Source organism: Pseudonaja textilis, chromosome 5 (assembly GCF_049901715.1).
Source record: "Pseudonaja textilis isolate UNSWEBS1 chromosome 5, rPseTex1.2, whole genome shotgun sequence".
Classification (NCBI taxonomy): Eukaryota; Metazoa; Chordata; class Lepidosauria; order Squamata; family Elapidae; genus Pseudonaja; species Pseudonaja textilis.
In genome coordinates, this window is record NC_141994.1 from 68412665 (window position 1) to 68433317 (window position 20653).

The 20653-nt window shown below is 42.5% G+C and overlaps 1 protein-coding gene across 36 annotated transcripts in view; it reads right to left on the reverse strand.

Moving 5' to 3' along the window:
* The window catches only part of CELF2 (CUGBP Elav-like family member 2), a 555045-nt gene that overhangs the window by 160198 nt on the left and 374194 nt on the right, over positions 1 to 20653 (reverse strand). For all 36 annotated transcript variants that reach the window (XM_087935304.1, XM_087935300.1, XM_087935302.1 and 33 more), the window contains one exon: positions 7374 to 7570. In XM_087935304.1, the coding sequence (XP_087791430.1) occupies positions 7374 to 7570 (197 nt within the window). The remainder of the gene's footprint in view (positions 1 to 7373; positions 7571 to 20653) is intronic.

Sequence of the window (20653 nt, forward strand, 5' to 3'; positions counted from 1 at the left end):
CCGTGAGAACTGCCCAATTGCTGAAATTCTCTGGATGCTTTACAACAAAACTGTTCTGACCCAAGCTCTTTTCTAACAGATCAAACACCATCCAAAAGGAACAGAAACCTTTTAAGGCTTCTGCAAAATAATTAGCTGTGATAAGCACAAGCCTTGCCAAACTGTGCGAGACTGCCAAAAGATAACAGACAAGAAATAATTTGCAATACAAGAATCTTTAAATACAAACTCAGGATACTGGAATGTCCATGAGGCTGGAGTTCCAAAATGTCTTTGCCTTCTGCAAAGAACATTCATTTCACAGCTGGCTTTTATCTTCTTGAAGGAGGGGCCATTATCTTGCAGCCCTACTCCTGAGTCGCCCCTGCTGCTGTAACTGCTCTTTCCTGAGACCAATCCTGCCCACATGCGCACTTGGCACAGGCTCCCCGGGAACCTCCTCATCGCTGCTGCCAGCCCCCACAGTCTCTGAAGGCAGCAGTCCACTCCCTAATGATCCTGGCCCCTCATCTGAGTCCTTGCTCTCCTCAGCTGTCCGCACCTTCTGCCTGCTAACCATAACAAAAAAAGGCCACAACATATAGTCCGAATATGCAGTAAAATGCAAAATAAAAAGACCCACATCTATTTAAATTGCATCAGGAGACTAAAAAAATCTACCAGTACATACATCTACATCAATGCACGCATTGTTTATAAATAAATCACCAGAAGAATAAAGATGGCAGTATTTTTTTCCACACAGCATTTCCCACAGATTCGGGCAGACTGAATTAAACCTGACACCAAGAGAGAAAGAGAAGGGGATTTCTAATCGAAGTAGAGAAATACATAATACTTCGCTATAGAAACAGAAGGCCCCGGTGGAGTCACTCAGGGTTAAAGCTGTCCAACTTAAATCAGCCATAACTTTGTATCTCATGATCTGCAAACACAAAGAGAAATTCTCTTCTTCAACTGTCTTGGACATTAAATGGAGAGGAAATGGCAAGGAACAGGATAATAGGAAAATAGAATTTGAGCCTAGCTGAAGGAGAAAACTCTTATGGCGGGGGTGGCTGAAGAAGATTGCGAAACATGAAGATTGTGTTTTGGGACTCAGAAATTTTGGCTGTTAGTTAGTGTTTGCTACACAGCTTTGGTATGGAGGGGGCCGACATAAATTTTCATCGCCAAGAAGTGGCCTTTTACTAGTGATATTATATTAATCTCCTCAATAAAAGGCCTTTTCTTGTAGAATAGAATACATGATTAGTCCTGTTAATTGTTGCCCAGAGGTTTTGTCAGGATTGGGCAGGTCACAAAAAGAATGAATGAATGAGTGAGTGAATGAATGAATAAACGAATGTTTTGCTCTGTCTTTTAATTACTTTCATTTTAGGTCCTTGACCTCAACTCACTCAGGACTACCCACGGTTGTGAAAGCAATACAGGAGGTGCAGAATGTTTCACATGAAAACCTCTTCAAATCTGAAGCAAGCTGTTCTGGAAATGTTCTGAGGTTGCAACAATGCTTTTTCAAAAATGCTCCCAGGGTAGGCAGAAACAGCTCATTTCAAACACAAAGCAATGGTTGGCATTTCCAGATCAAAAACAACATTTTACATATGCCTAAGGCCATGCTTTGTTTGATCTCGGTGAGGTCTGATCACTTGAAAGCTGGATTTACAAATTACACCAAGTTGTAAATGAGGCAGGCTGTATTCTGAGACTGAGGGTTGTAAACCAGGTTTTATCTAACGGTTTAGTGGAGAATCTGGAATTCTTATTCCAGGCGACCCTCTGCATAATTTCACATTCATTCTGCAAAAGATCACTTCAGACTGAACAGTTTTTGTCCAGTTTTGTCCAATGGTGCCCACTTTTTTTTTTTTTTTAGAGAGAAAGAAGATCTGAGGACAAAAAGACTCATGTCCTGGTTGCAGAGGTGGCATTCAGCAGGTTCTGACCAGTTCTGGAGAACCGGTAGCAGAAATTTTGAGTAGTTCGGAGAACCGGCAAATCCTACCTCTGACTGGCCCCGCCAACCCCATCTATTCTCCACCTCCCAAGTCCCAGCTGATCGGCTGGGTCTTCTTTGCTTCTTAGGACTAGATGACCTACAAGGTCCCTTCCAACTCTGATTAGCTGTATCTGTATCTGGTTGCCCTGCACAGGAGAACGGAGCTGGAAAGCAGGTTAGCGGGTAGAGAGGGAATGGGGATTTTGCAATATCCTTCTGCCACGCCCACCAAGCCACACCCACCAAGGCACAGTATGCTCACTAAGCCACGCCTACAAAACCAGCAGTAAATTTTTTTGAATCCCACCACTGAACGGAGGAAAAACACCAAGCAAAGATCTTGCTTAGCAAGAGAAATGTTGGACTCCATTGTTGTCTTAAGTCGAGGACTTCCTGTACAGTTCTTCACACAGATCCTAACGATTCATTGAGAGCCAACGGAAGGACATGGTTATATACTCTGAAGATTTTGCCTCTGTTCTTCCATCCTCAACCGATGTTTGCTTTAAATTACTGTGTACAACTGTTTGTTTTACAGTTTAAACATAATTAAAAATTTAATCATGGGTCTATAGTATCTGCCCTAAAGATCGCTAATTGGGTAGATTCATTAAAAGAAACAAGAGTGAAACATGCCAGACAAACAATTTACAGTTCATTTATTGCTCCAAGTATAAATCACGCAGTGTTAATTCTTTAAAGGCAGCCCTGATTATATAAATCCCTTTCTCTTGGTGCTTAATTTTATTCTTGGACAAGACATGGTGACCCCCTCAGAAAGCTGTGTGGTGTGGGCTTGCGGAATCCATGGCTCTTCCCTGCTTTCCAGAAATCGTGCATTTATGCACTATCAAGTTTAATCTGTGATGTCAAAGACCAACATGTGCCAATTAAAACCATAGATACTGGGCTACAAGGGGAATAAGGTCCAGGGGAAATATAAAAACAACCAAAGGGAAATGTACTGCTCCCTCCCTCCCTTCCATCCATCCTGCCTGCCTGCCTTCCCTTCCTCTCTCCCTCAACTTCCTTCCCTCCTTCCTTCCTTCCCTCCCTCTCCCTCCCTCCTCCTTCCTTCCTTCCTTCCCTGCCTCCTTTTCCTTTCCTCCTCCCCTCCCTCAACTTCTTCCTTCCTTCCTTCCTTCCTTCCCTTCCTTCCTTCCTGCCTTCCCTGCCTCCTTTTCCTTTCCTTCCCCACTCCCTCAACTTCTCCTTCCTTCCTTCCTTCCTTTCTTTTCCTTCCTTCCTTCCTTCCCTGCCTCCTTTTCCTTTCCTCCTCCCCTTCCTCAACTTCTTCCTTCCTTCCCTGCCTCCTTTTCTTTTCCTTCTCCCCTCCCTCAACTTCTCCTTCCTTCCTTCCTTCCTTCCTTCCTTCCTTCCTTCCCTGCCTCCTTTTCCTTTCCTCCCCCCCCTCCCTCAACTTCTCCTTCCTTCTTTCCTGCCTGCCTGCCTGCCTGCTTTCATGCCTGAGGCAGGACTAGAACTCATAGTCTCCTAGTAATTGGCCCAAAGTTACCCAGCCGGCTTTTTGGGCTAAGGCGGGACTAGAGCTTTCAGTCTCCCAGTGATTGGCCCAAAATCACTCCCTGGCTTTCTTGGCTAAGGCAGGATTTATTTATGCTTGCTTTCCTGTGGATATGTTATCCATATTAACTTGTCTTCTTTTTTGCCTTATTCTGAATATATTTCAGCTTCCATGAGCTATTTTTCCACAGTTTTTTTTCCCCCAAGGCCTCGCTTTTCTTTTCTCCATGACATCTGTGGCTCTCCTAATCCAAAGAACCCCTTTTCAAAGCATCCTTCGCCTTGAAATGTCTTCTTTTTTCCTCTTTTTAAAAACTCTCCTTCAAGGATAATTTCTATCCAGCATTAAGATGAACTCCTTTTCAACATTTCAAGGATGTTTTTTTTTTTTTCATTTCTCTCCCTCCTGACAAACCCATCTTAGTACTGATATTTTCTTTCTTTCTGTTTTTAAGAAGCCATTTGCTCAGAGAGTGAAACGCTATTGATCTCCATTGTCAGATAAGATGTGCTTCTAATAGTCAGCCAATACTCTTAACTACTTTACTTGGCCAGCAGTTCTATATCTTTCTGGTTCAAACCTCATCGGTCAAGAGCGAAGAGCTGGAAAGTAGGATACTCCTTGGATTGGGGGCACTGAAAAATAATCTAGCAGGTTTTATGCAATAGAGCAGGGGTCTCCAACCGTGGCAACTTTAAGCCTGGAGGACTTCAACTTCCAGAATTCCCCAGCCAGCCAAGCTAGGCTGGGGAATTCTGGGAGTTGAAGTCTACCAAGCTTAAAGTTGCCACAGTTGGAGACCCCTGAAATAAAGCAGTGTTTCTCAACAGGTTTGAGTATCCCAGCTGGGGAATTCTGGGCGTTGAAGTCCACACATCTTCTTCAAGAGGCCATGTTTGAGAAACACGGCTGTAAAGTAAAAACTAGGGCGAGGGCAATGAATTTGAATGGCAATAAACTGTACCTAGTAAAAAAAAAAAAAAAACTCAAAAATTCCAGCTCTTCTATTCCATTTTTGGCTTTCTTTAACAACCAGATAAATAGATAGGACTAATTGGCCCTAAATGAAGGACAAGGACATTGATGGTGGAGAAAGACTTCAATAGATCAGCTTCGGTTTGTGTTGCACAGCTCGTTCGTTACAAAAAATGTGCATGTGGTTTTAATAAGCCCGCAATCAATATTGTGCTCTGTCAATTATGAAACAAGCTGCAGCTGGGACGCAGAGTCTGAAAAATCCCTGCTCTGTTCAAAGAGCGAGATGTCCAAGTATTTAACTCCAAAATTGCTGGGATGTCTTGGGAGAAGAGAAGCAGAATTTTGTTCAGGACAATGACCTACTCCTTGGGGGGGTGGGGAATTGTGTTGCTGCCTTGAGATTGCTTGGCCATCTGCACAGATATTGTATTTGCTGCAAATGTGAAACTAAAGAAGATTAAAAGAATGTGGAAGACCTGTTCATTTCTCATAGAGCCCAGGGCTGGGCTGCTGGGGGGTTCGCAAGGGTTTGGGAGAGCTCCCAGCTAAGATTCTGTGCAGTTCAGAGAAACCCTCCCCCAAAATTCCGCTCCTGGATGGCCCGTCTACCCCGCCCCACCCCTCCCAGGAATCCCAAGGTGGCCCGTTTTGGATGCAGGTAAGTGCAGGTTGCACACCGAGGCTGGGGAGGCTGAAAAACGGGCCTCCCGGAAGTTTAGGAGAAGTCAGGAAAGAGTCAGCAGTGGTGCAGAAAGTCAAGAAGCGAAGGAAGGCATCGGTAATTTGAGAAAAGAGAAGGTGACAAGCCAGGAGGACCAACAGAAAAGCAAGGAACAGCTGGTAGTTTTAAAGTTTTTAGACGGAAAGCTCTGAGATCCCTTAGAAGCCGTTTGATTCTCCAAGATACCGATAGAGGGAAAAATAATTGAAAAACATATCTGAATGTGCAGAAAGGAATAGATTAACATTGGAAATTAAAGAAAAAGAAGAATCTGAATATTACATGGTATTTACCAAGGGTTAGAAAATAAAACAAATTAAAATGGATTAGATGAGTATATAATAGCAATAAGAGAAGATTGTAAAAATAGACCCATTGGATATTACTTATATGAAAATGTGATTATTGTTATGTTGTTATAGTGATAAATGATAAACTGTAAGCACATGAAATGTGTACCTAATCAACACATGGTTGAAACAGGATGGATTTATTGTATATAAAAAAATTTTAAAAAAATATTATAACAAAAAAGAAGCCAGTTTGATGCTGAAAGATATTCTCTTTTTCCTCCCTCCTGGCTGTAGCTAAGCATAGCTAGAGGAAATTGAGTATAACCCAAGGCGAGTAATCAAAACGTCCTGAAATAGAGACGGGCACGAAATTCAAGATGTTTGCATGCGGAGGGCCAAATTAGGAATGCACAGCTTTGACAATTGTGGACCCTTGTTCAAATCCTCTCTGTGGTGAAATCTACCTCACAGACGTTCCGTTGCAAACCTCATTTTAAAGAAGCGGACTTCTGGCACGGCGTCACAAATTTCGACTCGAGAAGGCTTAGATCACCATGGGTTTGCAAGCCAGGATTTAGAACCATGTCTGATCAGATGTGAACAAACCCAGATATGCTATTTAGAAAAATCGCACTGGTCTTTGAACCGACTGCATCCTCCGTTTCCATCTGCTGAACTTGCTAAGCTTGTAGAAGGAAAAGTGTAACGTGAACTAAACTGTTTGGAGAAGTTGATGGGGTAGAATGACCAATGACCTGGATGGCGGAGGAGAAAGCCACAAGTAAGCAAGCTGGAAGACAAGGAAGTCACGTATGAAACCAGGCAAAGGTTGGAGGGACAGCCACCAGAGATAAAAAGAGAAGAGAATATTTGTAGCTCAGGGTCCAACTGTGGGGTCCTTGGTGCTCTCTGAGCTTTGATCTTTTCTTGCAGACTGAATTTCATTACTCAATTGGCTAACATCATCAGGGGTAGAAAGGAGTGGGTTGGCTCTCTGCTATATACAGAGGGCTTGCCCTGTCAGCATTGGAGGGAATATCCTTGGTGATTCCTTGATTAGCTTGTTGATCAGAAAGGTCAGCAGTTCGGCGGTTCGAATCCTTAGCACCGCGTAATGGAGGGAGCTCCTGTTACTTGTCCCAGCTTCTGGCAACCTAGCAGTTTAAAAGCATGTCACAGTTGGCCAATAAAGTATTCTGTTCTGTTCTATTCTATTCTTTGATCTCTGCTTATCTGAGTGTTGATTGTTAGAAAGAACATGTTCTGTTCTTTTTGTTTCCTTTTGGGCTTTTTATTGTGTCTTTTGAAAAGTGTGTAGATGTAGTTTATCTCTATGTGACTGTTGATGGCGGATTTTGTCTGAGTGGCAGTCTTACAGGAATTCTCCAGTGTCCACAAAAACTGTCAGGGCAAGATACTTGAAAATAAACTGAGCGCAAACCCCACTTCCTTCAAGCACAGATGATGTTACCTAATTGGTCAATGAAACACATGCAAGAAAATAACTAAACAATCCCCATTCCCTTCTAGCATTCATGTTACCCAGTTGGTAATGTTTTACCAAATAACAAATATTAGTGGCTTTCTGTATCAATTTTAGCAGATGGTTGGATATAGGAACAAGTTTCCAAATCCTGAGAGGCACTGAGAAAACTTACAACTAATCACAGAAGAAGCCCATCTACTCAATAAGAACCCCTCTATAGTCCAGGGCATAGGTCTCCAAACTTGGCAACTTTTAGACTTGTGGACTTCAACTCCCAGAATTCCTCAGCCAGCTAATTCTGGGAGTCCACAAGTCTTAAAGTGGCCAAGTTTGGAGACCTCTGGTCCAGGGTGTCAACATGCCCTTACCTTTACTTTGGGGTGGGTTCTGACTCCGATCTCGGAGAACGTTGATCTGGTAAACAGCTCCGTAAGGCTCAAAAAGTTCTTTCAATTCTTTTTCCGACCATGAGCGGGGGATCTGTCCAACAAACATCTTGATGGCATCAGGGTCTGGTTGGTCTGAATGATCCAGAGCGCCATTCATTTTGTTAGCTGTGCCGTTGCTGGAAAACACAAGAGAGAAAGAAGGGGGTTACAGAAAGGGCATTTTTGGGAGGCGTCTGCATTGAATCGACTAGAATAAGCAATGTTCCCTTCACAAATTTAATGGGTCTACAGCAGGATGACCCACACCTTTACCTACAGTAAGAATCCTACCACGCCTTACAATATTAGGCAACGTGGTATCAACCATAGAGACCTTCAGGTTTCTGGGTTCAATAATCCCCTAGGACATCAAATGGACCCCCAACCTTAAAACCTTCATTAAAAAGGCACAACAAACTCAGTTCTTCCTGCATCAACTCACAAAGCTCAGATTGCCCAAGGATCTGCTAATGCAGTTCTACAGAGGAATTATAGAGTCTGACATCTGTACCTCTGTGGCTGTCTGATTTGGCACAGCAACCAAACAGAACAAGTAGAGACTTCAACGGATAAGTTAGGACTGCAGAAAAAAACATTGCAACCAGCTTGCCTTCCATCAAGGACCCATGTATACTGCATGGGTCACAAGGAGGACTGAGAAAATACCTATAGACCCTTCACATCCTGGACACAAACTGTTTCAACTCCTCCCCTGCTATAGGGCATTGCACGACAAAACAACTAGACACAAAGACAGTTTTTACCCCTGTGCCATCACTCTGCTAAATACACATTTCCCTCAGCACTGTTTTATGCCTAAGGACAGTTACCCATGTTGTAAGGTTGTATTGCTGTTATCCTCATCTCCCCATCTGACAATAGAATAGAATAACAGAGTTGGAAGGGACCTTGGAGGTCTTCTAGTCCAACCCCCTGCCTAGGCAGGAAACCCTACACCACTTCAGACAACTGGTTATCCAACATTTTTAACAAACTTCCAGTGTTGGAGCATTCATGACTTCTGGAGGCAAGTTGTTCCACTGTTTTTTTTTCTTTATCACGTGACCATGAGGGGCAATGCAACGGTGCTAAGTGTGAAAAACGGTCATCAGTCACTTTTTCAGTGCCGCTGTAACTTTGAGCAATCACCAAACAAATATTTGTAAGTGGAGGATGACCCATGCGTGAAAATAAGCCTGTGTCCTTTCATTAAAAAAAACCACAAAAACTGCCAGGGATATGGAAGGGAATTCTTATGGCTTTAACGGGTGAATTCACATGGAAGCAGACATGGAAAGGGAGCAGAAGGCTCACTCAATTGTGTCCTCGTTTTCACTGCTGGCTCTATTTGAAAGCTCCAGAAATGGGACGAAATGGCGAGTATCAAAAGAAGCAAAACAACACGACGACTTGTGAGATGAAAGGGGGAAGAGAGTTAAAAGCAGGCAAAAGGATGGACGCATCCAGCTCCAGTTAAAAGTAGGGACAATGCTCTCATTTTGGTAATGATTCCAGAAATGACTGTAGCACTGAGTTGATGGCGAGTTTCCAAAGATGCGATACAAGGAGAAATGGGGAACCGACGTGGGATTACAGAAAGCAAGAAAATGCAGCTATTCCACGTGGGGTGGCGGTCGTAGTAATGCATCAACATGGGTTGCTAATCCCAGTTTAAGCAGATATTTTTTTAAAAAAAAAAAATAAAAACCTTAAATTTAATTTTCCTTTGGTCAAATGCAGCAGAGATGTGATTGCCAGAACTTCCAAGACCTTATACTAATGCAAGAGATCTCCAAACTCGATGTCTATGGAGATTCTCAGCCCTCCAGGTCATAGCTGCCCCAAAAGTGCTTTTCAAAAAGGCAACTGGAATTTTCTTTGCTTTTTTTTCCCCTTGGAGACATTTTGCTTCTCATCCAAGAAGGTTGAGAACGGAAGAAGCTTCTTGGATGAGAAGCAAAATGTCTTCAAGGTAAAAAAAAAGAAAAGTCCAAAAACAAATGAACATCCCACCTTTGGGTCTCCAAACTTGACAACTTTAATAGTTGGGTGGAGGAGGGTTGGACTAAATGACTTACAAAATTCCTTCTAACTCTGATTATCTGTTATTAGTTGTTTGGGAAATTCTGGGAGTGAGGTAAGAAAGGAAGTGCTGATCCTTGCTGATTGACGAAAGGCTATTAATAAAAATCTACACCTTAAGGGGGGAGGATAAATTGGGTTCTAAAATGAAAAATAATCTGGTTGCTGAGATTCTGGAAAGATTCATTCATTCCTGGTTTTTCCGCTTGAGGAAGATTTCTGGGAAAATCTGGCTTTTGACGAAATGTTTTAAATCTACCTTTTGATAGAGAAAGGAGATAAGAATAAAATAGGCGACTAGGTCAAGATTGTCCACTACCCGTGTTTCTCAACCTTGGCGTCTTTAATATATGTAGACTTCAACCCAAGAATCCCCCAGCCAGCCTTCTTTCAGGCCTAAGAAGAGATTAGAACTTGGAGCCTCCTGTTGATTGGCTCATAGTTGGCTTTCATGCCTATGGCAGGACTAGAACCCACAGTCTCCTGTTGATTTGTCCAAAGTCAACCAGCTGGCTCTTTTGGCTAAGGAGGAACTAGAACTTCCAGTCTCCTGTTGAGTGCTTCAAAGTCACCCAGCTGGCTTTCATGCCTAACGCAGGACTAGAACTTACAGCCTTCTGGTGATTGGCCCAAAGTCAGTCACCTGACTTTCATACCTAAGGCGGGACTAGAACCTACAGCTTCCTGATAATTGGTCCAAAATCACCCAGCTGGCTTTCATGCCTAAGGCGGGGCTAGAACCCACAGTCTCCTGTTGATTGGCTCAAAGTCAGTCAGCTGGCTTTCATGCCCTAAGGTGGAACTAGAACTCACCATCTCCTAGTTTCCCGGCCAGCGCCTTAAACCACTACACCAAACTGGTCCTTAGCTATGCTGCCTTATGTTTCTGAACGGCAGGTTGAAATATAAAGACAATAAATACAAATTAAATGCTAAAAGATTAGTTCTTTCCTTTTCCCCATTAGAACCTTACATGCTACTGTATGCAATGGTGGGGCGTAAGCCCAGCGAGGGTTCACACAATGTTGAAAAGCTAGAATGGCTCGCTTAGAGTGGGTCAGCACTGGTGCGGACTCGGTGCTCGGTTCAGCCGTGGCACAGCCTAGCATGTTGCATGCTGCATGAATCAGAGTACCGTAGTGCAATTAATAAACTGCAGTTTACAAACCTCTTTCTGAAAATAATACAGTTCTTTTCAGAGGTGGAGGGAACAAAAATGGATTGCGATTTCAGGTCATGTGCTTAAGGTTGACAATGTGCCTTTCACTTTATTTCAGTTTAAATGCCCTAATTTTAGAGCACGCTGTCAATTTCAACCCTCATTTCTTTTGCACGACTCTTGTCAATGAAATTAGATTACGGCTGTCCAATTCTCCGTTTTTAAGGTTACTAATGTTATGTCTCTTGAAGTCTCTTTCCCATTTCTTCTCTATTAGAACCTCTGATTTTTTTTTTAAAAAAAGAAACACATTCGTAAAAAGCAAATTACTGCCATTTCAAGAGTCAGCCTGCATCATCACCCTTTCCATCACTTAAAAAAATACCCTTAGTTCTTTTAAAAGGGAGAAAGAAAGGAAAACAGAGAAAACATCTGGCACAGAGAATACAGATGATCATTTGTTTATATCTTTCTTTCTTTGTCTAACTGCCTTTTCCAAACATAACCAGATGGAGCCTTTCAAAATCAAATTAATTTCAGATTAATTCACTCTGGACTAACGCCAGTTTCTTGAGTTGGAGCTTTCAGGCACTATTAAATTGATTTACAGTGATGAACTTAAAAGAACTAAAGTCCTTAGGGATTTTTTTTTTTATTTCTTATTTTTAAATTTTGGGTGGTGGTGGGGTATGAAATCATACAAAAAGGAGTCTGCAATTATTGACTTGTTTTTAACTAAATTCTCACCATTATATCACTTATTCATCCTTTGCAGATGTATCCTGTTCTCAAAAATACAGAGATTCCATCCCAACCCATAATTTTATAAATTTCATTCTAGGATGTGCTTTTATTGTAAGAAATGCTACAACTTTGGAATAAAAATAGCAGCCCGAGTCTAATTGGTTTGGGGATACCTTTCCAATAAGTGCTTAGAATACAGATCGGCTTCAGCTTCTCAATTACGCCCATAATTTCTATTGATAAGTGAAACAATTGTTGTGAGTCTTGTCCCATTTTATGACCTTCCTTGCTAGAGTTGTAAAATGAATCACTGCAGTTGGTAAGTGAGAAACACGGTTGCTAAGTGAATCTGGCTTTCCCCAATGAGTTTGCTTGTCAGAGGGTCACAAAAGGAGATCACATGACCCCCAGGACAATGCAACCACCATCAATACCTGCCAGTAGCCAAGCATTCAAATTCTGATTACCTGACCAGGTGGGGTGCTGGATTGGTTGTAAGTGTGGAAAAGGGTCATAAGTCACTTTTTTTTAGTGCTGTTGTAACTTCGAACAGTCACTAAAGTCCAGGAACTACCTGAAGCTTTCTCTAATCTGGTGCTTTCCTCATGGGCTGGAACTACAACTCCTAGAGACTTCCTAAAGTTTCACACATTTCTGCAGAAAATCAAGCAAAGGAGGACCCTTGGACAGGTTTTGTAAACTCCTTCCCATAAAAATCTCTGTGAGCCATAACTCTCTGAAGGTTGGACTTTCTTCATGGAGGAATTTCAACTCCAATTCTCAAGATACTTTGGGAAAACCATTAAAATTAACCAACATATAGTTCATACTCATATATAAAATTCTAATCAAACTGAAAAAGATTGTAATAGGGATCTTTATTTCTTCCAGTGGATATTAAAACCCTCCTCCACCTCCTTGTCTTCCAGCTCCATCTCCACCTTCCTCCTCCTCCCTTCTCCTTCTCCTCAGCTCCACTTCCATCTTCCTTCTTCTTCTCCACCTTCTCCTTCTCTTCCAGCTCCACCTCCTTTCTCCTCCTCCTCTACCTCCTCTGCCACCCTTCTTCTCTTCCACCATCCTTCTCCTTTTCCTTCTCCTCTTCCAGCTCCTCCTCCATCTTCCTCCTTCTCCTCCTCCTCTTCTTTCTCCTTCTCCACCTCCTCCTCCATCTCCTTCCTTTTCCTTTTCCTTCTCCTTTTCCATCTCCACCCTCCTCCTTCTTCTCCTCCTCCTTCTCTTCCTTCCCTACCTCTTCCTCCACCTTTTCCTCCCCCCACCTCACCTCATAATTCCGTCTTTCAGCATGAATAATTTGTGTAATGTTCAGATGTGTAAATGAAAGAAACTTCTACTACACCCTCAAAAGCAGCATGTGAAGCCAGGAGAGGAAATCTTTGGACATCTTAAGCTAGGCTAAAATGGGATGAATAATTCATAGCTCAGTAAGAGGTAGAAAGATAAGCCTTGTCACAACACATGGTATCGATCGGGACATCACAACAAGCTTTCATAGGTTCATAGCTGGAAGAGAGTTTCATTCAGCCCCATTTTCTGTCAGTTTCAGGAATCCAAATGAAAGCAGCTTACAATGGATATCTATCCAGCCCCAACCCCTCACTGAAGTCATCCACTGAAGGAGAGACCAACCACATTGGTCTGGAACTAATTTACTGAGAAGACGGACTAGGGGAGACATGATAGCAGTCTTCCAATATCTCAGGGGCTGCCCCAAAGAAGAGGGAGTCAAGCTATTCTCCCAAGCACCTGAGGGCAGGACGAGAAGCAACGGGTGGAAACTAATCAAGGAGAGAAGCAACCTAGAACCAAGAAGGAATTTCCTGACAGTGAGAATAATTAACCAATGGAACAAATTGCCTCCAGAAGTTGTGAATGCTCCAACACTGGAAGTTTTTAAAAAATGTTGGATAACCATTTGTCTGAAGTGGTGTAGGGTTTCCTGCCTAGGCAGGGGGTTGGACTAGAAGACCTCCAAGGTCCCTTCCAACTCTGTTATTCTATTCTATTTTTCTTCACTCCCTGGTGTTCCTATTGACCTATTTTACATAAGATCTTTGATAAAATTCAACCGTAGTAGCATTCCTTGTTTTGGCATACTCTGTGAAGTTAGCAATGTTCCCTTCACAAATTTAATGGGTCTACAGCAGAATGACCCACACCTTTACCTACAGTAAGAATCCTACCACGTCTTACAATATTAGGCAACGTGGTATCAACCATAGAGACCTTCAGGTTTCTGGGTTCAATAATCCCCCAGGGCATGAAATGGACCCACAACCTTAATACCGTCATTAAAAAGGCACAACAAACTCAGTTCTTCCTGCATCAACTCACAAAGCTCAGATTGCCCAAGGATCTGCTGATGCAGTTCTACAGAGGAATTATAGAGTCTGACATCTATACCTCTGTGGCTGTCTGATTTGGCACAGCAACCAAACAGAACAAGTAGAGACTTCAACGGATAGTTAGGACTGCAGAAAAAAACATTGCAACCAGCTTGCCTTCCATCAAAGACCCATGTATACTGCATGGGTCACAAGGAGGACTGAGAAAATACCTATAGACCCTTCACATCCTGGACACAAACTGTTTCAACTCCTCCCCTGCTATAGGGCATTGCACGACAAAACAACTAGACACAAAGACAGTTTTTTCCCCTGTGCCATCACTCTGCTAAATACACATTTCCCTCAGCTGGGACTCAGGAGGCAGAGAACAGATGGGGGTGGGGCCAGTCAGAGGTGGTATTTGCCGGTTCTCCAAACTACTCAAAATTTCCGCTCCCGGTTCTGTAGAACCGGTTAGAACCGACTGAATACCACCTCTGATCTGTACATATTGCAAATAGTAAAAATGACAGGAAAAAATAGGCTTATTATGGTCTGAAAATTGCAAGCAGACCAGAATGATTAAAAAAGCAGATTATCTTTCCAAGGTAATAATTATTTCTTTCCTATCAACCTGGCCTTTTTAGCATTTAACATGCTGCTCCGGTCCAAGGACATGATATTTTCTAAAATATCATGTATTCACTGATTGTGTTTCTTACTAACTGACTACACAAACAAGTTTAGCTCAGTGGATGTATTTGCTCTCCAAGACACCTTTATTATCTGTCTATTTCCAAGTGCCATTTAGTGTTTTCTACTGAGACTTAACAGCTCTGGAAAATTACAAGATAAATGTCAAAATGTGATCAAGGCCTTAATGAAGCCATGTGGGCAAGCAGCAGTAACCTTTCTTTCAAATTCCTATTGGAATAAACTAGCTTGTCCAACGAAATAATTCTTCAGAGGGATAATTATAGCATTTGTGGATGGAATCAGTAAAACATAGGCTAGCGAGCTATGCAAATATAGGACTGAAAGCCAGGTGCTAAATTCTTCCTCTTGTTGCAGGAATAAAAAGTGAATATAAGGAATCTTCAATTCACAGCCCTTTTACAACCATTTTTTTTTTTTTTTGCCACAGTTGGTCAGCAGCGAGCGAAAGTCCACTGTAGTTTTTATTTTTATTTTGAACGAGCAAAGTTTGGGCAATTGGTGATGTGTTTTGGAAAGTTGTCTTCAAAAATAAAACTCTGCTTAAGGATGAAGTTGCATTTAAATACGGCTTAGAGAACAAGCAGGCACCAAGGGGAAGTCAACGAATCTCCAGCCTTCTTGTAGGGGGAAAAGTGTTTTAAGAGAGTCGGATAAGTTATTTAGAAAATGAATGACTCACAGAAAAGTGAGGGTTAAAATTCATAGAGCTGCAATTGATGATTTTTCAACTGGAGTGGAAGTGAACCAGCGGTAGGCTGTCAGCGGTTCGCACCGGTTTGGGCAAACCGGATGTTAATTTTATATCTGGTTCACCAAACTGGTAGTTGCGACGACTAGCTGGCCCCGCCCACCCCTCCCCTCCCCTCCCCGGAATCTCCACATGACCCATTTTGGATTCCAGATAAGTGGAGGGCCTGCACAGAGGCTCCGGGAGGGCGAAAAATGGGCCTCCTGGAGGTTCCGGAGCCAGGGAAGGCTATTTTCTCCCTCTTGGAGGCTGGAAAAAAGCCTCCGGAGCCTGGGGAGAGCAAAAAACGGGCTCCCGGAAGTTTTGGAAGGCTGGAAATGGGCCCGTTTTTGGCCTTCAGAGGGCCTCCAGAGCCCGGAGAGCCCATTTTTGCCCTCCTGGAGGCTTGAGGAAAGCCTCCAGAGCCCGAGGAGGGCACAAATGCTCTCCCCTCACTGTGGTGCAGGAGGCCAACTAGGCCACGCCCACCATAGCCACGCCCACTCAGCAACCAAGCAGAACCCTGAAGGGAATGCATGAGGGACAAATTGGATTTACAGTGAATCTGCACTTTCTTGGGGATGGCCTATGTTGGAAATATGCAGGGTTAGGGTTATAATTTAGTGACGGCACTGAAAAAAGTGACCCATGATCAGTTTTCACACTTACAACCATTACAGAGTCCCCGTGGTCATGTGATCAAAAATCTGGTTGCTTGGCAACTGGCGTGTATTTATGCACTGTTCCAGAGTCATCTGTAACCTTCCTAGGGCATTTCCAATTAGTAAAGTCAATGGGGGAAACCAGATTTGCCTAAAGAGCACATGATTCACTTAATACCTGCAGTGATTTGTTTAACAACTGTGGCAAGAAAGGTTTAACAACTGTGGCAAGAAAATGAGTTGCAATTTATTTAACAACTGCCTTGCTTAGCTACAAAAAAAAAAAAAAAATTGAGGCTCAATTGCGGTGTTAAATTGAAGATTACCTGCATGCAATATTGTTTTTTCAATGCTTGCACATACATATTTGTGGAGTCCTTGGTGCTGTCTGAACCTGGTTGTTTTCTTGCAGAGTTTCATCAACAACCAACACCCAGATAATAGCAATAGCATTTAGACTTATAGACCACTCAATAGAGCTTTACAGCACTCTTTAAGTGGTTTACAAATGTTAGTCTATTGCCCTCAACAATCTGGGCTCTCATTTTACCCACCTTGGAATGATGGAAGGCTGAGTCGACCCTGAGCCGCTCAGGATCAATCTCATTCTAACCTCTGCGCCACCATGGCAAAACAGAGCAGAGATAATCAGAGTGTGTAAGTACAAATTAACACCAAGGTTAATACTAGACCAACAATCTGGCAGGAAACAATACCCCAATCAAGGAACTATCAACTCAGATAAACAATCAAACAATAAACAGCAGCCCACTCAAGAAATTACCAAGAAGAAAGCAACACTTCAACAACACTAACAGGGCAAGCCACTTGTTTACAAACGAAGAGCAAACCTCATCCCATCTAGCACCGATGATGTTACCTAGTTGGGTAATGAAACGTCTGCGAGAAAACAACCAAGCCAAGAGAATACCAAGGACCCCCTGAGCTACAAATCAGTAGCGTAGAGCATAGAGCATTGGAGTAGAGTAGAATAGAGCATAGAGATGAGAAGAGTAGAATAAAGTAGAGTAGAATAGAGAATAGAGAATAGAGCATAGAGCATAGGAGTAGAGTAGAATACAATAGGATTAGGATTAGAATTAAGTGTAGAATACAGTGGAACAGAACGGAACGGAATAGAAAGCAAACACCACTCCCTTGTAACACTGATGATGGTGCATATAAACCCATCAATCCATGCATATTTTCATTTTTAAATGCTAAAACTCAGGATGTTTAAATCAAAGGCATTGCAGCAAATGCAAACAAGGATATTCTACAGCAAGACATCCAACCGTTTCTCCAAAGAAGGGAGATTTCAAAATTTTCCCAATCCCCTCGCATACATTCACCAGTGACTGACTTTGGGGTTTCAGTGTAGTGAGAGGCAGTATATAAATATTTATTTCCCTAGGTATTTAATGCCAATCCAATCACCAACTGATTCGTGGTTTATCATGTATAAGCAAGATTAAGGAAGCAAAAATAGCCAACAGAGAGCAATACGACATAATAAAACATGGCTTTATTTGTTGTCCACGTTTCTACCCCGCCTCGATTCCAGATTCCCAGAGGTTGAAGAAATAAGATTATGCTGAAAAGTATTAGCCTCATATAATCACACCAGCCTCTCAAGTCATCTAACTTTCAAAGGGCCACGTAACCAGGTTTTAACCATTTTCCTGAGTTCCAATTAATATTGGGGTTACTTCGATCGGTGGAAAGGGTGCCATTTCAGAGTGAAAGGGGCCTAACAACTCAGTAGAAGACATCTATGGAGATTCTCAGTCATCCAACCATCCATGGTTGTCCCAAACATGCTTTTTCAAAAGGCAACTGGGCTTCCTTAGTTTTTCCTAGAAGACATTTTGCTTCTCATCCAAGAAGCTTCTTCAGTTCTGACTGGATAGTGAGGAATGGAGGGATTTATATTCCTTGCAGCAGAGGTGGGATTCAAAAATCCTAGCAAATGGTTCTCTGCTCAGTTACTGGGTGGGCATGGCCATGGTAGGCGTGGCCTACTGGAACTTCTGGGAGGGCCATTTTCGCCTTCCCCAGGGTCCGGAGGCTTCCCTCGGGTCTCTGGGAAGGCGAAAAAACCCTCCTCCTGGCTCCAGAAGCCAGAAAAAGGCCCCTTTCCGGTCTTCCAGTTCGGCCCATTTTTCACCCCCCCGCCAGAACCTCTGCACAGATCCTGCACTTAGCTGCATCCAAAATGGGCTGTGTGGGAGGGGCGAGGCAGGGTGGCAGGGCCAGCCAGTTAGTTTAACTACCAGTTTAATGAACCAGATGTAAATGTAACATCTGGTTAGCCCGAACCGATCTGAAGTGGTAGAATCCCACCCCTGCCTTGCAGTCATCTGGTCATTAGTACTCTCTCTGAGAGTCGTTGAAGCCTCTTAGACGTTTATCTGTGCCCTCAGGGCCACCTGAATAGTGCAGTTCCCAGAAGGTTCCACACCCATTTGCACACCTATCCTCTGTCTAAAAATCCATGCAAACCGAGCCGCATTAAAACACCCCCGATTGATCCGAAATGCCATTCTCCCGAATGAACCAGACTGATACCGATCTACATATCTGCAGTGAACAGGCACTTCAATCTATAGTTATAGATTCTGCTTTCTTCGTTTGCTTTGGAGATCTTTATTTTGAAGGCTTACTTACAACAGATGACAAGTCTTTGCAGTCAATATCCACAGGCATAAGTGTGGAAGAATCCATTTATATTTACACTTTGCTACAACAGCTGATCTGTCTTAAAGACAGGAAATAGATACGGATAATTAGACGGACTCTCATCCCTGCAGATCTGCAGATCTTAAGACCTGAGGCCTCATGTTTATTGCATGCTCCCATCTTTATAGGACACCATTCCCGGTTTTCTATGACCATAATTTATCACTTATATCTTTTATGTATACTGAGAGCTTATACACCGAAGACAAATTCCTTGTGGGTCCAATCACACTTGGCCAATAAAGAGTTCTGTTCTGTTCTGTTCCTTCTATAGAATATTTGTAGCTCAAGATTGAATTATGAATGAATGAATGAATGAATGAATGAATGAGTTCTTTATTGGCTGAGTGTGATTAGACACACAAGGAATTTGTCTTGGTGCATGTGCTGTCAGTGTACACAAAAAGATTCTCATCAAGAATCGTAAGGTACAATACTTAATGAAGTCATAGGGTACAAATAAGCAATCAAATCATACTAGGAAACAGTCAATTTAAATCGTTAGGATGCAAGCAACAAGGTTACAGTTATACAGTCACAAGTGGGAGGGGATGGGTGATGAGAAAATTAATAGTAATGCAGACTTAGTAAATAGTTGGACAATATTGAGGAAATTATTTGTTTAGCAGAGTGATGGCGTTCGGGGAAAAAACTGTTCTTGTGTCTAGTTGTTCTGGTATGCAGGTTCCTTGGTGCTTCAAACATGGGTCTTCAAACATGGCAAGTTTAAGACTTGTGGACTTCAACTCCCAGAATTCCTGAGCTAACATGACTGGAGGATGAATTCTGTGGGTTGAAGTCCACATGTCTTAAAGCGGTCAAGTTTGAAGACCCCTGTTCTAAAGTCTAAGTCCATTTTGTCTAACATGTGTTGTGTGTGAATATCCTGCCTTTTCATGGTTCAATCCTATCTACCCTGAATTAACAGTTAAGTTAGGGGCTGTTCAAACTTACAACAGCACTGAAAAGTGACTTATGACTGTTTCTCACACTTACAACCTTTGCAATATCCTTATAGATATGGGACAAAATTCAGGTGCTTGGCAATTGACTCGCATTTACGACGGTTGCAGCGTCCCGGGGTGGTGGTGGTCACGTGATCCCCTTTTGTGACCTTCAGTCAATGGGGAAGCCAGATTCACTTAATGACCGTGTGACTAACTTAACAGCTGCAGTGATTCACTTAACAAGGGTGACAAGAAAGGTTGCAAAATGGGACAAAAGTCACTTAACCAATGTCTCAGCAATGGAAATTTTGGGGCTCAACTGTGGTCATAACTTGAGGAGTACCTATATAGATTTCATAAATTTCTACTTCCTTCCTCCGATTTGAAGGAATGTCTCAATGGCGCTTGATCACTCTCAGTACTGCTACAGGTAGACCTCAACTTACGAACACAATTTCCCTTGCCACAGTTGTTAAATGAATCACTACAGTTATTAAATTAAGAGCAAGGGAGTTGGACTAGAAGACCTCCAAGGCCCCTTCCAACTCTTTATTATTCTAATGTCTCAGTCTAATGAATCACTGCAGTTATAAATATGCTTGTTAAGTGAATTTGATTTTCCCATTGACTTTGCTTGTCAGTAGGTCGCAAAAGGGGATCACTGCAACGGTTGTAAATGTGAGTCACTTGCCAGATGTGATCATATGAAACCATGAGGATGAGGTGTAAGTGTGAAAAAAATGGTCATAAGTCACTTGTTTCAGTGCCGTTGTGTAACTTCAAACGGCCACTAAATGAATGGTGTAAGTCATAATACCTTCCTGTGAGGACCCAAAGGGGCGTGGCACAAAAGCAACAAAGTCACAAAAGTAGGTAAAGTCCCTTTACTACCTCCAATTTGGCTCCCGATGTCCAGTTATCATCGGCTGGAGAAAAAACTCTCCCAAGAACAGTTTTTAAAGGGAAGAAATTCCGTCTGAACCCAAAGTACATATAAATTATACATAAAAACCAACACAAACCACGCGGCAGCAATTAACAAGACCCACACAGTTGGGAGGACACCAGAACCCAGATAAGACTTGACAAACCAAA